This window comes from Thalassophryne amazonica, chromosome 6, assembly GCF_902500255.1.
Source record: "Thalassophryne amazonica chromosome 6, fThaAma1.1, whole genome shotgun sequence".
In the NCBI taxonomy this organism is placed as follows: Eukaryota; Metazoa; Chordata; class Actinopteri; order Batrachoidiformes; family Batrachoididae; genus Thalassophryne; species Thalassophryne amazonica.
The window spans coordinates 6,042,265-6,059,953 of NC_047108.1; the positions used below are offsets into that span (position 1 = coordinate 6,042,265).

A 17,689-nucleotide genomic window follows, 5' to 3' on the forward strand; every position below is an offset into this window, starting at 1 on the left:
TCATAAGGTTTTCTCAGAAGCCAAGACAACACGCTACCAACAGAACCTGGCAAAAATCCACTGTGGAATTTTGATTCATCATGGACCCAGAGTTGCAAGGCAGTGATTCCAAGTAGCCCTCAATTTGCTCATCCACAAGAAAGGCATGTCCTTTACTTACAATAAAAAAAAAAAAAAAAGTGCAAGTTGAAATGTTACTGTGTAATTTTTGGGAAATTAGGTCAGACGTGGAAGTGGGAGTTGAGAAACCTTTCCTGGGTAAGAATTCCAAACTTGTTTTCTTAGATTTTTCTGAGTCCAAAGTCAGAAATTTCAAGTTTAGAGTTTTCATTGAATGCAGTAGTGGTATGTTACATCATCATATAACACTCGCCTCACGTCAGATGTAGAGTTGTGATTTCACTAACTGATTTTTGATCAGGTAATAAATCTGTTTCAATGGGAGAGTCGCCAGACTCGTCTGCTGAAGTAAACCACATATAAACTCTCAGGTTCATCTGGTTCCGACAGTACCGGTGTAACAGTATGTCTTAACCCCCTGGATATCTGGGGGGGGGGGGGGGGGGGTACTTTCAGAATCAAGTTACTGTTTAATTTAGCAAAGAACAAAGAAGTTACGTGGAGGCTGATGTTGAAAGTTGTAAAATGTGAAAGTAAACTCACCTACATTCCTCAGGACTCGACTTTGCCTCATCTGTGCATCGATAAAATTTCCCCTAGACAAAATAAAATAAAATAAAATGTGTAGAGAGGTTCAGATGAGTGTAGTCTTCCCAGTTCTTCACAGCTGTGTTTAGTGTTCTGCATGTGGCACTTCATACGTGCGCAGTCTGAGCCCACACATGCTGCTGAAGCCGCTTACATAACGTTGTGCTCAACAGGTGGAAGCCCAGACATCAAGAGCTTGATGACTGATCAAATATAATTTGTTTATCAAAATAATTTTGATTATGATGAAATCTCTTTTGTAGTGATGGGTTGATTAAAATTTTTTTTCCATGTAATTAAGTCTCGATTATGGTCTGCCACCAATGTTGTAGTTGAGTCAATGAACTTTGTGTCAGAGTCAGGTTCCTACTGCCTGAGTCCAAGATGAGTAGGCGGCCAGGTAGGGATCAATTGAAGAATTACACAGGGGTCAAAATTTAAAAATGCTCCAATCATATTAAAAGTTATACCACATTATTTGTCTGATCACAACAATACCAAAAAGGTATAGTTTGGACTATCTATGACTGAATGTTATGGGGTAAAAACAACAAGAATGGTGACAAAGGTCAATTTCAGTTTGTACAGGGGTCAAAAGTTAAAGTTGCTCCAATTTTGGTAAAAAGTGGTGCAAATTATTGGTTGAACTAATAGGATTAATAAATTAAATAGTTTTGACTGTGTTGAATGCTTGGTCTGCAAGGTAAAGGTCGATCAATGTCGACGTCCATTGGATTCTATGACATGTCAAATCAAATCAATTTTATTTATATAGCGCCAAATCACAATAAACAGTTGCCCCAAGGAGCTTTATATTGTAAGGCAAGGCCATACAATAATTACGTAAAAACCCCAACGGTCAAAACGACCCCCTGTGAGCAAGCACTTGGCGACAGTGGGAAGGAAAATCTCCCTTTTAACAGGAAGAAAGCTCCAGCAGAACCAGGCTCAGGGAGGGACAGTCTTCTGCTGGGACTGGTTGGGGCTGAGGGAGAGAACCAGGAAAAAGACATGCTGTGGAGGGGAGCAGAGATCAATCACTAATGATTAAATGCAGAGTGGTGCATACAGAGCAAAAAGAGAAAGACATGTGACATATGTTACCCTGTAACATGATAACTAAGCATGCCACATAGTGCAAACTATTCCTTTTTAAAACCCTATTAACTCAACCAATAATTTGCATCACATTTTACAATATTTAGAGCAACTTTAACATCTGACCCTTGTACAAACTAATGCTGACCTTTGTCACCATTCTTGTTGTTTTTACCCCATAACTCCATAACATTCAGTCATAGATAGTCCAAACTATACCTTTTTGGTATCGCTGTGATCAGACAAATAATGTGGTATGGCTTTCAATATGATTGAAACATTTTAAAATTTTGACCCCTGTGTAATTCTTCAATTGACCCCTACCTGGCCGCCTACTGAAAATTCAAGTGGCTACTCAGTTTTTTCAAAAGAGTAATGTCTAAGGAGTATTTGTGCCAACTTTGGTGCTTCTTTCCAGATTTGAAGGATTCCTCTGTAAATATTTTGTTATCTGCTGCACTATAGTGTGAATCCTCATTACAAGAATCTGAGTCCGCAAGGCTGAGTGTGCAAGAGCAAAGCACACAATCCAGGGTGTCCCTCTTGGCATCTTATCAGTATTTGACGCATGAACATGAATCCAGATGTAGGTCAACATATGTGCCTTTGCTTGCATGAATAATGAATGTTACAGTATTAAAGTTAGAGCTACTGATACTGTATGCCAAATAATTATCTCCAATTACAAAATTAAATAAATGAAATAAACAGACTCTATGTCTCTAGCTTCTGAGTTCAAATGCAGTCAATCTTTGAGTCAGTCCAAGTCAAGTCACATGTCATGAAAATCAGGACTAGAGTCAGACTCATGTCCAGGTCCTGGAGTGGAGTGCTACAAGACTATACATCATCACATCAGTGCAGATTCATTTATGTCAGAATATAAATGCATCAACATTAAACTTTTAACAACTATGAAATGGCAGCCAGGAACCGAACCGAGACATACTGCTGCGTGAAGACTCAGTTTTGAGTTGCAAACTTGGACCCTGAAATGATTTGGTTCTTCTGATCAGAGCAGCAGTTTCATATGTTGGTACAGAGATGACACAGTGAAACGATTACGATTATGGTACAGCGACTTACACTCAGCAAACAGAAAAGTGGTGGGAAAACTCCTGCTAACCACCATGCCACCCCCCCAGTCTACTGTACCTTGAAGAGCTGAACGCCGATGCAGGCGAACATGAACTGCAGCAGGGTGGTGACGATCATGATGTTGCCAATCGTCCTGATGGCTACAAACACACACTGAACCACATGCTGTAAAGGACCCACCCACACACACACACACACACACACACACACACACACACACACACACACACACACACACACACACACACACACACACACACACACACACACACACACACACACACACACACACACACACACACACACACACAGCGAGTCAGAACAGCTCAGAGTAATGGATCCTTTAATGTTCACTTGTACCTGCTTCATCCCCACGACACCATTAACAAACAGAAACTCTTTTTTGTTACTGCAGGGATAAAATTGTTCTGAAATTTGGGGTCATCACCCCCCCCCCAAAAAAAAACCCCTTACGGTGGGTTTCTGAAAGATTTATTTAGTGAGAGTGGCAAAGAGACTTATTCCACGTCGTTTCACGCATCTACCGTCATGTTTCAGATTCAGTGGTTAACCCTCTGGGGTCCGAGGGCATTTTTTTGGACAGTTCACCCGCCTGGCATAAATGTTTTATTATTGCTGTTAACAGCTCTCCCTACATCCCACAATCAAGTTTTATGTCTCTTTTTTCAGGACAACCTGTACTTTCAAACTATATATGCAATAGTTGTGTTTTATAAGTGTAATAAAGGTTTACAATCAGAAATAAGAAAGGAAAAAGTAAAGCGGTAAAAATAATTTTCCACACATTTATTCAAAACACACAGCAAACTATAATAAACTATTAACACATCACTCCTAAAAACAATCTTTGGTGTGTCACGTGAGGTGAAACTGCCCTACGATTGGATTTTGGAAAACCATGTGACGGTGAACCAATTCGACTGGACACTCACATTGCTCATGTCATCACACAGCTTCTATGAGGAGTACAAAGATGGTGGACGGTGGCTCAAAAGTCCGCAGAGTTAACTTTTCAGTAAAAAAAAGTAAGTATCTATCTCATATCATTAAAATGTTATTTATAATTTAGTAAAGCTTGGTCTCAGCCGTCATATACGACAGCATTTGCCCCAGAGTGTTAAACCCTTAGATCTTCAGAAAATGTATTTATAAAGAGAAACTGCATGAACTACACAAGTTTTTTTTTATTTTCTAATAACAAGTTTCTTCAATGAGGAGAAACAAATGCTAAATTATTGTTGTGTCATAACTTAATTTTTGTTCAGCCTTTGTGACCCGTCTTCATGATTAGATGCAAAAATGTTGAAATTGGCCCTATCCTGCAATAATAAAGAATCCTTAAAAAAATTACTGGATCCGGATCATATTCCAGATCATTACCAAAATTTAATGACTTCTAAGTTAGGCCAAGATACACCCCTGGAAAAGATTTCATTGAAATCTGTTGAGTAATCCTGCTAACAAACCAACCCACCAACAAAAAAACGGATGCGACCAAAAACATAACCTCCTTGGTGGAGGTAATGAACATAATCCCCTCATAACCTCTGAGGTCAACACAGGTGGATCAGCTACACTAATCCACCATTACAGTTTTAAAACCTTGTGTACACACAATGCACTGTACACTGTTGTCTCATTTGCACTCTGACCTTTAGACCTTTGGCTCTGTTGATGGCCCTGAGTGGACGGAGAACTCTCAAAACACGGAGAATCTTCACCACTGAAATAGCTGAAGATCTGTAAAAGATAAAAATAAATGCAAACAAGTAGACAACACTAACTTACTTCCTGGTTGTGTGGTGCAAGCGGCATCAACCCTGCAACATGTTTGAGATACTGATTCTTAATTATGATCTTATCTCATCCATCCTTGAGGGCCCCTCCACACATAGTACGAATAAGTACAAATCAGGGCGAATCACGGTGGAACAGCTCGTATGAGTGAACCACGAAAACATTGAGCCGACGGGCACTCGTGAACAAATCCGCTGCGACAGTTTCATACATGCAACAGTTTCGTGATTGAGCGTGCATGAAACCGTCACAGCGGGAACACAGTGGAAGCAGCTGGAGTATGTGTAACCACATCGCACAGCTGCTGTGAAGAAAAAAAAAAACATGCCACCCACAGGATTCAAACCTGCAATATACAAGAGCTCTGGTCGGCAGCCAGAAACTTTACCACTGCGCTACCATCACTGTCCTATAAAATGTGCGGAAAAATGCTTGAAGTCAACAAGGACATAAATGTATTTTTTTTAAAAATAGAAAAAAGCGCCATGATAACTGACCAAACGGCGTTTGTTACGGCGTATTTCTGCTGATACATGACTGAAAGTGTCATATTTGTCACACTGTTGGCTTGTCATATAGTCCTGTGGCGCACCGCTCACAGGACAGGTGATCTGAATGTCACGACTCTCCTTGCAGACAGATGTGATATTCAGATTGCCTGCTGCGTGTCAACATGAACTGACGATCCATGTCAGCTGGGACAATCTGCCAGTGCACACGCTCTCCAGCCTGTCGCAAAAGTGATATATGTTTGTATGTATTTCCACATGAGGACAGCAAGCACACACACAATTCAATTCAATTTTATTAATTTATATAGCACCATCTCACGACAAAGTCGCCTCAAGGCGCTTCACACAACACACAATTCATAGCAGCACAAAATGAATTAAAATCAAAAAGGAGCAAAGTAAAAAAGTAAAAACATAGTAGACTAAAAAGAAATTACACAGAAAACATAAAAACATAATAAATTAACGATAAGACAGTCTAAAAAAGTGAGTCTCCACCGTGTCGGACTGCCTTATAGATGCAGGTAGATCATTCTAGAGAGCAGGGCGACGGTAAGAGAACGCTCTATACCCTACAGACTTTTTATTCACCCTTGGAACAGAAAGAGGTCCTGCGCCTTGCAGGACTTCTTTGTGCGCCGGTACGTAAAGGTTTGACCAAGTCCGTCAGTTAGGAAGGAGCCAGTCTATGAACCAGCAACATGACTTTAAAATCCAATCTGACAGAAACAGGAAGCCAATGAAGGGACGCCAGAATGGGTGTAATGGGGTTAAACTTTCTACTTTGTATCTGAAGGGGCAGCAGCATTCTGCACTAATTGAAGACCCCTAATGCTGGACTGCGGCAGACCAGAAATTGCAATAATCCAATCTAGGAGAGATAAATGGATGTATCAGAGTCTCAGCCTCAGCCATAGACAGGATGGGATGAATCTTTGCTATGTTTTGCAGATGGAAAAAGGCAGTCCTCGTAATATCTCTAATGTGGAGGTTCAAAAAGTACCCCAAGATTCCTCACTTTGTCTGTATGATCTATCACACACAAACCCAGACTAAGCGCCATCTGGTGAAATTGATGCCGATGTCTGGCTGGACCAAGAACCATCATTTCTGTCTTATCAGAGTTTAAGACTAGGAAGTTACTAGACAACCAGCTTCTCACTGATACAAGACAATCTTCTAAGGATTTTATGTTGATGAGATTACCAGCAGTTATCGGCATGTACAACTGAGTATCATCGGCATAGCAATGAAAGGTAATCCCAAAACGCCACAGAATATGCCCAAGGGGCACAATATAAAGGGAGAAACGCAAGGGGCCTAGTCCAAACCCCTGTGGAACCCCAAATTTCATGTCACCAAGGCCAGAGGTAGTGTTATTATACACAACACAATGAGAACAACTGGACAGGTACGACGTCAACCAAGCAAGGGCACTTCCGATGCAAGAGGCAAGATGCCAATATTCGTGACAGCAAGGCCACGTACAAGAACTATATCCAGGTTATTTCCACTAATGTGCGTCAAGCCCTCAATGCATTGCTGGAATTCCAACGCTTCCACAATCTCCATAAATGATTTACAAAGGGGATCACACACTCTTGCTTGCCTCTACTGGTGGTTGGCTCTCACTGTGGTATTGTATCACTTCCTGTTCCGGAGCACAGCAGTGTTTTGCTGTATCTGTTAGCTGTTTAATCTGCACAGTTAGATTGATCTAGTTACCTAGATAATGATTTGTTTCACAGTGTAATCTTCACGTGCCTTAACTAAAGCACTCCCTCTGCTGAATCACCTCTAAATTATTTACACGTTATTCACTTTGCGTGTTTTTAGGAATCCGCTAGCTTATCGCAGCTACTAGCTCTTAGCCGGTTTAGCATGGCGGCTTCTCCTGTCTCTCCCGCACTTTTCTGCTCTGGGTGTGAAATGTTTAGTTATTCCTCGGCCTCCTTTAGTAGTAATGGTACTTGTAATAAGTGTAGCTTATTCGCAGCTTTGGAGGCCAGGCTGGGCGAATTGGAGACTCGGCTCCGCACCGTGGAAAATTCTACAGCTAGCCAGGCCCCTGTAGTCGGTGCGGACCAAGGTAGCTTAGCCGCCGTTAGTTTCCCTCTGGCAGATCCCGAGCAGCCGGGAAAGCAGGCCGACTGGGTGACTGTGAGGAGGAAGCGTAGCCCTAAACAGAAGCCCCGTGTACACCGCCAACCCGTTCACATTTCTAACCGTTTTTCCCCACTCGGCGACACACCCACCGAGGATCAAACTCTGGTTATTGGCGACTCTGTTTTGAGAAATGTGAAGTTAGCGACACCAGCAACCATAGTCAATTGTCTTCCGGGGGCCAGAGCAGGCGACATTGAAGGAAATTTGAAACTGCTGGTTAAGGCTAAGCGTAAATTTGGTAAGATTGTAATTCACGTCGGCAGTAATGACACCCGGTTACGCCAATCGGAGGTCACTAAAATTAACATTAAATCGGTGTGTAACTTTGCAAAAACAATGTCGGACTCTGTAGTTTTCTCTGGGCCCCTCCCCAATCAGACCGGGAGTGACATGTTTAGCCGCATGTTCTCCTTGAATTGCTGGCTGTCTGAGTGGTGTCCAAAAAATGAGGTGGGCTTCATAGATAATTGGCAAAGCTTCTGGGGAAAACCTGGTCTTGTTAAGAGAGATGGCATCCATCCCACTTTGGATGGAGCAGCTCTCATTTCTAGAAATCTGGCCAATTTTCTTAAATCCTCCAAACCGTGACTATCCAGGGTTGGGACCAGGAAGCAGAGTTGTAGTCTTACACACCTCTCTGCAGCTTCTCTCCCCCTGCCATCCCCTCATTACCCCATCCCCGTAGAGACGGTGCCTGCTCCCAGACCACCAATAACCAGCAAAAATCTATTTAAGCATAAAAATTCAAAAAGAAAAAATAATATAGCACCTTCAACTGCACCACAGACTAAAACAGTTAAATGTGGTCTATTAAACATTAGGTCTCTCTCTTCTAAGTCCCTGTTAGTAAATGATATAATAATTGATCAACATATTGATTTATTCTGCCTAACAGAAACCTGGTTACAGCAGGATGAATATGTTAGTTTAAATGAGTCAACACCCCCAAGTCACACTAACTGCCAGAACGCTCGTAGCACGGGCCGAGGTGGAGGATTAGCAGCAATCTTCCATTCCAGCTTATTAATTAATCAAAAACCCAGACAGAGCTTTAATTCATTTGAAAGCTTGACTCTTAGTCTTGTCCATCCAAATTGGAAGTCCCAAAAACCAGTTTTATTTGTTGTTATCTATCGTCCACCTGGTCGTTACTGTGAGTTTCTCTGTGAATTTTCAGACCTTTTGTCTGACTTAGTGCTTAGCTCAGATAATTATAGTGGGTGATTTTAACATCCACACAGATGCTGAGAATGACAGCCTCAACACTGCATTTAATCTATTATTAGACTCAATTGGCTTTGCTCAAAATGTAAATGAGTCCACCCACCACTTTAATCATATCTTAGATCTTGTTGTGACTTATGGTATGGAAATTGAAGACTTAACAGTATTCCCTGAAAACTCCCTTCTGTCTGATCATTTCTTAATAACATTTACATTTACTCTGATGGACTACCCAGCAGTGGGGAATAAGTTTCATTACACTAGAGGTCTTTCAGAAAGCGCTGTAACTAGGTTTAAGGATATGTTTCCTTCTTTATGTTCCCTAATGCCATATACCAACACAGTGCAGAGTAGCTACCTAAACTCTGTAAGTGAGATAGAGTATCTCATCAATAGTTTTACATCCTCGTTGAAGACAACTTTGGATGCTGTAGCTCCTCTGAAAAAGAGAGCTTTAAATCAGAAGTGCCTGACTCCGTGGTATAACTCACAAACTCGCAGCTTAAAGCAGATAACCCGTAAGAGTGATGCTGAAAAACTAATTCATGCATTTATTTCCTCTAGGCTGGACTATTGTAATTCATTATTATCAGGTTGTCCTAAAAGTTCCCTGAAAAGCCTTCAGTTAATTCAAAATGCTGCAGCTAGAGTACTGACGGGGACTAGAAGGAGAGAGCATATCTCACCCATATTGGCCTCTCTTCATTGGCTTCCTGTTAATTCTAGAATAGAATTTAAAATTCTTCTTCTTACTTATAAGGTTTTGAATAATCAGGTCCCTTCTTATCTTAGGGACCTCATAGTACCATATCACCCCAATAGAGCGCTTCACTCTCAGACTGCAGGCTTACTTGTAGTTCCTAGGGTTTGTAAGAGTAGAATGGGAGGCAGAGCCTTCAGCTTTCAGGCTCCTCTCCTGTGGAACCAGCTCCCAATTCGGATCAGGGAGACAGACACCCTCTCTACTTTTAAGATTAGGCTTAAAACTTTCCTTTTTGCTAAAGCTTATAGTTAGGGCTGGATCAGGTGACCCTGAACCATCCCTTAGTTATGCTGCTATAGACTTAGACGGCTGGGGGGTTCCCATAATGCACTGAGTGTTTCTTTCTCTTTTTGCTCTGTATGCACCACTCTGCATTTAATCATTAGTGATTGATCTCTGCTCCCCTCCACAGCATGTCTTTTTCCTGGTTCTCTCCCTCAGCCCCAACCAGTCCCAGCAGAAGACTGCCCCTCCCTGAGCCTGGTTCTGCTGGAGGTTTCTTCCTGTTAAAAGGGAGTTTTTCCTTCCCACTGTCGCCAAGTGCTTGCTCACAGGGGGTCGTTTTGACCTTTGGGGTTTTACGTAATTATTGTATGGCCTTGCCTTACAATATAAAGCGCTTTGGGGCAACTGTTTGTTGTGATTTGGCGCTATATAAATAAAATTGAATTGAATTGAATTACACGCGCGGGCCCTGTGATGTCCAGGACCAGAGATATCAACAGCTCCTGCTGGTCTTTCCAAAGCACAGATCAAGGTGTCAGTCTGTGATCAGATGAGAGGCACCTTGTCTGTGGGGAGGGGGAACCACACGTACACACATGTTGGGGGAGGAGTGGGGGAGAGCGCGGGACACACGCACACATGCGTTGTGGGGGGAGCTGACACTCTGGCACGCCACATATGTACTCGGCAACTCCACAGTTGTGGGGGCACTTAGACAAAATTCACCACCAGCTCAAAAGTGATCGTCTGCTGACTGTTTTCGTGCTAATAGCACAAATGGCCACATATTTTCTAAGTGCCAAGTGAGTGGTGTTAGATGTTCGCGTGTGTCACCTGGAATTTGGCCGACACCTGCTGCGAGAGGGTTCGATGGGCTCTCACAGGACACACACTGTCTTTCAGCCAGTGGTGTGCGCAAATAGTTGTAGCAATAGGTGTACAAGGCATTGGAGGCAGCTATGAATTTACACGTATTGCAAACAATTCCTGCTTCATGCACAATTCATGTGTAACTCAACCACATTCGTACTATGTGTGAAGGGGCTCTTATAGATTATCATTTTTTGGCGTCTGCAAGAACACAAGCAAACAGAAAGAGGAAGTAGTTCTGTTGCATTACAAACCATGTTTATTAAATAGCAGCTCAATTTTTTTCAAGCTATGAATGATACATACTGAATGCCAAAGGAAACCAGAGATACACCAACAACCAGCAGGTCTAAGAGGTTAAAGTAGTTTCTGCAGAACGCTCCTTTATGAAGAAAAGCTCCAAACGCCGTCATCTGGAAAAGACAACACAAATGTCAGGACGAAAGAAATTAAACACACAAAAATACTGTACACACATTCACTCTGAATTCAGATGCTCCTAAAAATCAAATTAAATCATAAAGGAGACTATATCAAAGAACTTTTGATTTTTTATGTGGTACAAGATAAGAAAAATATGACTTTATATTCCATCATTAAAGGGTAAGCAGTGGAAAAATCTCTATAATTTACAACCCCAATTCCAATGAAGTTGGGACATTGTGTAAAATGTAAATTAAAAACAGAATACGATTTGCAAATCCTCTTCAACCTATATTCAATTGAATACACCACAAAGACAAGATATTTCATGTTCAAACTGATAAACTTTATTGTTTTTGTGCAAATATTTGCTCATTTTGAAATGGATGCCTGCAACACGTTTCAAAAAAGTTGAGACAGGGCAACAAAAGACTGGGAAAGCTGATGAATGCTCAAAGAACACCTATTAGAAACAGGTGAGTGTCATGATTGGGTATAAAAGGAACATCCAAAAAAGGCTCAGCCATTCACAAGCAAAGATGGGCGAGGATCACCACTTTGTGAACAACTGCGTGAAAAAAAATAGTCCAACAGTTTAAGAACAATGTTTCTCAATGTTCAATTGCAAGGAATTTAGGGATTCCATCATCTACAGTCCATAATATAATCAGAAGATTCCAAGAATCTGAAGAACTTTCTCCACATAAGCGGCAAGGCTGAAAACGAACATTGAATGCCCGTGACCTTTGATCCCTCAGGCGGCACTGCATTAAAAACTGACATCATTGTGTAAAGGATCTTACTGCGTGGGCTCAGGAACACTTCAGAAATCCATTGTCAGTTAACACAGGTCATCACTACATCTACAAGTGCAAGTTAAAACTCTACCATGCAAAGCGAAAGTCATACATCAACATCATCCAGAAACACTGCCACCTTCTCTGGGCCCAAGCTCATTTGAAATGGACAGACGCAAAGTGGAAAAGTGTGCTGTGGTCTGATGAGTCCACATTTCAAATTGTTTTTGGAAATCATGGACGTCGCGTCCTCCGGACAAAAGAGGAAAAACACCATCCAGATTATTAGCAGCGCAAAGTGCAAAAGCCAGCATCTGTGATGGTATGTGGGTGTGTAAGTGCCCATGGCATGGTAAGGGTCGAAATACTTTTTTTAACCTACTTGCACTGGTGCTAGTAACAAAAAAAAAAATACTTGCACCAAAAAAAAGTTACTTGCACAACCAAAAGTCAGTCTTATATCAACCTTAAAACTCCTCCTCTGACGTGTCAAACTCTTTCTCTCTGGGGAGAATTTGAGGGGAGAGCAGCAGCAGCGGCAGCAGCAGCAGACAGTTTTATTTTTTAACGTGCGCGCGAACGAATCGTCTGTGAAGATCATTTTATTTATTAACTACACAGATGTATAATAAAACAAATGGTGACTGGTTTATAACACAATAATGACAGAGTTTGAGGGGAGTGACAACGAGGAACTACGGAAGTGTCATCACAAAATGTTTTGGATGTGGAGAGAATGTGTGCATGTTTTATTATATTGTGCGCACGTTTTATTATATTGTGCGCTCATTTTATGATATTGTGCGCACCTTTTAAGCATTGTTTGAGTAAAACAAGGGCACGATCTACTTAAACGTGGCCACAATTTGTAAAACATGCACTCAATATTGTCTTGACACATAAATGTTGGCTATTAGCCAACAACCCAGGACACAGTGTAACACATTTCCCCATTAGAAATGGATCTGGTCAGAGTGTATCATCATTGTTTGGGCGCACAAGGACATACAGAGAACTCCAGCTACCCAGCATGGCATCATCTGGAATTTAACCACATGAAAAAGGATGCTGAGGGCGAAGCGTCTCCCCGTCGAGAGGATGACAATTTAGGTCATATGATAGAGTTAATTTTGAACGAAAGGAAAACGTGCACACTTTTTATTAATTCGAGGGCTCAATTAAAGGAAAACGTGCACACGAATTATCATGGCCAGGAAAACGTGCGCACGATTTATTAATTTGAGAGCACATTTTATTCATTTGTGGGCTCAATTAAAGGAAAACGTGCGCACAAATTATCATGGCCAGAAAAAAATATCACTTTAAGTGACCTCTCCGGGGTTCTGTAAAGGAACCGCAGCGGCAGCCAGTTTTTTTTTCTACGTGTGCGCGCGAACTAATTGTCCGTGAAGATAATTTTATTAACTACAAAGATGTATAATAAAACAAATGGTGACAAATGGTTTATAACACAGTGATGACAGAGTTTGAGGGGGAAAGAGAGAGAGAGAGGGAACCGCAGTGGCAGCCAGTTCTTTTTTTCTTTTCTTTGTTTAAATGTGCGTGCACGAACACAAAAAATAGAGCACAGCAACTCGCTCCGTGTGTGAGAGTCATAAAATGCAGGGAAGACGAAGACAACACACTGGAAATTGTTTTTTTCCTTATTTATTCCTTTATTGGTTCATTCTACTGGTGCTTATGGTTGATAAAACTTGGATAAAGTTACTTGCACCAGTGCTAGTGCAGTATAAAGTTACGTGCACCGCTCAAATAATACATGCACAAATTAGCACATGCACTTCTATTTCGACCCCTGCATGGGCAAGTTACACATCTGTGATGGCACCATCAATGCTGAAAGGTACATCCAGGTTTTGGAGCAACACATCCAAGCAACGTCTTTTTCAGGGACGTCCCTGCTTATTTCAGCAAGACAATGCCAAGCCACATTCTGCACGTGTTACAACAGCGTGGCTTCGAAGTAAAAGACTGCGGGTACTAGACTGGCCTGCCTGCAGTACAGACCTGTTGCCCATTGAAAGTGTGTGGCGCATTATAAAGCGCAAAATATGACAACTGAGACCCCAAACTGTTGAACAACTGAAGTCGTACATCAAGCAAGAATGGGAAAGAATTCCACCTACAAAGCTTCAACAATTAGTGTCCTCAGGTCCAAAATGCTTATTGAGTGTTGTTTGAAGGAAAGGTGATGTAACACAGTGGTAAACATACCACTGTCCCAGCTTTTTTGAAACTTGTTGCAGGCATCCATTTCAAAATGAGCAAATATTTGCACAAAAACAATAAAGTTTATCAGTTTGAACATTAAATATTTTGTCTTTGTGGTGTATTCTGTTGTGTGGGCCGCTGAAGAGGAGGTACTGCTGGCCCACCACCACCAGAGGGCGCCCTGCTTGAAGTGCGGGCTTCAAGCACGAGAGGGCGTCGGAGCAACAGAGAGTGACAGCTGTCACTCGTCAACAGCACCAGCTGTCACTCATTCTACCATCACCATAAAAGCTGGACTGCAACTCCACCTCCCCGCTGAGAAATCAGCTACCACTCAGGTAACCTTCTCTGCTGTAACTTATCAAGACTAAATATTGTTCTGTGTGCAGCCGTTCATCCTGTGGATACAGTTTGTAGCTGGATTGGCGGATTGTGTGAGTTGCAACGTCTTCGCCTCTCACTCCTTCCAGGGAAGTGACTGACAGGAGCTGCACGGGTGATTCTGTTTCTGGCGGTGGAGGTTCTCCCGGAGGAACTGAGTACGGAGAGATTACCATTAACTGTTTCTGTTTCTGCCAGCAGTACCAGGTCTGACAGCTGGAGACGGTGGCCACCTGGGACCCAGGACTTGGCGGCTCCGGTGTTCTTCAGATCCGTTGGCGGTGGAAGCCGTGTGGGATCCAGCTCTTCTCTGGACAGACGTCTTCTATCCTCGAGCCTGCCCACACGTCACCTTGTGTATGATTGACTGTACTCCTCAACTGCAATTGTCTGTATTCCGTTGTGCAATTAACAACATTAAATTGTTACTTTTTGGCTTAATCCATTGTCCGTTCATTACCGCCCCCTGTTGTGGGTCCGTGTCACTACACTTTCACAACAGTATTCAATTGAATATAGGTTGAAGAGGATTTACATTTTACACAACATCCGAACTTCATCGGAATTGGCGTTGTATTACAAAAAGCATCAAAAGTGGTTTTATCCACTTTATGCAAAGTATCAGGTCTTGATTTATCTGATGTGAACAATCCTGATAAACAAATTATTTGTATAGCAGCTTTGGAGCAAAACTTTTTAAAAAGCATGTCTCAAACAAGTTAACATAAAAGTGTGTAAACGGAAAAATAATGTTTTTAGAAATGCATTAACATGTAGCCCTGAGCCCATGCAAACACTACCCCCCCCCCCCCACACACACACTAATACACACAAGAAAAAAGATGCTCCGTTTCCAGACATCAAGCAAATGATCACCCCTTTAAACTGTACTGCAGATCAACTCAGAACAGCTCTAAGATTCTTCCCTTGATCAAAGTTTAGTCTTTAAAAAAATGACCTGGTGCAAGTATGCTGTGCAAAGGGGTTAGGGACAAGCATTCAAATTTTTTTTTTTTAGTGCTACAGATAAGAACTGTTCAGTTGGTGACACATGCACCAAATTTGTTTTGAGTATTCTATGAAAATGCATTCATATTTATATATCAAAGTTGGCTATGTAGGTGTGAGTCAGAGATGGCCTTGAGGTGTGTGAGGACAAGGTGCTTGAAGGTCTTCATCACCACAGAGGTCAGGGTGATGGGTCTGTCGTCATTAAGTCCTGAAGTTCTTTGTTTTGGGGGGATGGCGGTAGTGGAGGAGGCTTTGAAGCATGCTGGCACCTGGCATGTCTTCAGTGAGGTGTTGAAGATATCTGTAAACACTGGGGACAGTTGGTCTGAACAGTTCTTCAACATGGATGGAAAGAGAGAGTCAGATCCAGCTTTGCATGGGTCCTGTCTCTTGAAGAGCCTGTTGACATCCCTCTCATGAATAATGAGAGGCTTGAAGGGGAGGAGGTGCTGGTGGGTTGGAGCCGATGGTTGTCATTGGGAATGGTAGTAGGACTGTCCAACTGTCTTTCAAATCTTCAATCTAAACAAGGATCCTTGGCAGAGTGGGTGAGGTCTGAGACCTTTCCAGACAGAAGTGGAGTCACTGGCTGAAGCCCCTTTCACATTGGCGTATTCGTAGAGCTGCTTATTGCAGCGTATAGTCTATGCTGAGTTGAGCAGCTCTACGCCCACTTTAGCAGCTCTATCTGGAGTTTTTTCTCCCTACGCAGCAGTATGTTGAGGGCTCCGCACGTAGGACGGCAGAAATTAAACATGTTAATTTTCTTCGGCGTAGAGCGCTGGACACAGTTTTAAGCAGGTCTGCGCAGCAAAGCGTTACTGCAGGCAAGTCTGTGCAACACTGCGCTCCTGTACACAAGAAAAACTGAGTGCGTCAGCTGGAGAACATGATCACACAGCCCACAGCACCTGTGTGTTCAGAAAAGGGAACCGAACCTCAACTCAGAAATCCAGAAACACAACAGAAACAGCAGGTCGCTCGCTCGCTTGCTCTCTCTCTCATGCGCTCTCCCTCACTCCCTTACTCTCTCTCTCTCTCTCTCTGTGTGGCTGGTCAGACCTGTGACTTTAAAATAAAAGCGCACTCGCTGCATGTCGGTGCAATCATCAGACGACCTGATCGATCAGGTCTGATCAGACCTGTAACTTTAAAATAAAAGCGCACTCACTGCATGTAGGTGTGCTAATCAAACGCCCTGATCGATCAGGTCTGATCAGACCTGTAACTTTAAAATAAAAGTGCACTCGCTGCATGTCGGTGCGATCATCAATCAATCAATCAATCAATTTTATTTATATAGCGCCAAATCACAACAAACAGTTGCCCCAAGGCGCTTTATATTGTAAGGCAAGGCCATACAACAATTACGTAAAAACCCCAACGGTCAAAACGACCCCCTGTGAGCAAGCACTTGGCGACAGTGGGAAGGAAAAACTCCCTTTTAACAGGAAGAAACCTCCAGTAGAACCAGGCTCAGGGAGGGGCAGTCTTCTGCTGGCACTGGTTGGGGCTGAGGGAGAGAACCAGGAAAAAGACATGCTGTGGAGGGGAGCAGAGATCAATCACTAATGATTAAATGCAGAGTGGTGCATACACAGCAAAAAGAGAAAGAAACAGTGCATCATGGGAACCCCCCAGCAGTCTAAGTCTATAGCAGCATAACTAAGGGATGGTTCAGGGTCACCCGATCCAGCCCTAACTATAAGCTTTAGCAAAAAGGAAAGTTTTAAGCCTAATCTTAAAAGTAGAGAGAGTGTCTGTCTCCCTGATCCGAATTGGGAGCTGGTTCCAGAGGAGAGGAGCCTGAAAGCTGAAGGCTCTGCCTCCCATTCTACTCTTACAAACCCTAGGAACTACAAGTAAGCCTGCAGTCTGAGAGCGAAGCGCTCTATTGGGGTGATATGGTACTATGAGGTCCCTAAGATAAGATGGGACCTGATTATTCAAAACCTTATAAGTAAGAAGAAGAATTTTAAATTCTATTCTAGAATTAACAGGAAGCCAATGAAGAGAGGCCAATATGGGTGAGATATGCTCTCTCCTTCTAGTCCCCGTTAGTACTCTAGCTGCAGCATTTTGAATTAACTGAAGGCTTTTCAGGGAACTTTTAGGACAACCTGATAATAATGAATTACAATAGTCCAGCCTAGAGGAAATAAATGCATGAATTAGTTTTTCAGCATCACTCTGAGACAAGACCTTTCTAATTTTAGAGATATTGCGTAAATACAAAAAAGCAGTCCTACATATTTGTTTAATATGCGCATTGAATGACATATCCTGATCAAAAATGACTCCAAGATTTCTCACAGTATTACTAGAGGTCAGGGTAATGCCATCCAGAGTAAGGATCTGGTTAG

General features: G+C 42.3%; 1 protein-coding gene across 19 annotated transcripts in view; it reads right to left on the reverse strand.

The window, feature by feature from the left end:
- cacna1db (calcium channel, voltage-dependent, L type, alpha 1D subunit, b) overlaps window positions 1-17,689 on the reverse strand; it is a 497,403-nt gene that overhangs the window by 126,617 nt on the left and 353,097 nt on the right. For all 19 annotated transcript variants that reach the window (XM_034171706.1, XM_034171704.1, XM_034171703.1 and 16 more), the window contains 4 exons: window positions 10,789-10,895; window positions 4,578-4,665; window positions 2,962-3,069; window positions 664-716 (listed from right to left, as the gene is read on the reverse strand). In XM_034171706.1, the coding sequence (XP_034027597.1) occupies window positions 664-716; window positions 2,962-3,069; window positions 4,578-4,665; window positions 10,789-10,895 (356 nt within the window). The remainder of the gene's footprint in view (window positions 1-663; window positions 717-2,961; window positions 3,070-4,577; window positions 4,666-10,788; window positions 10,896-17,689) is intronic.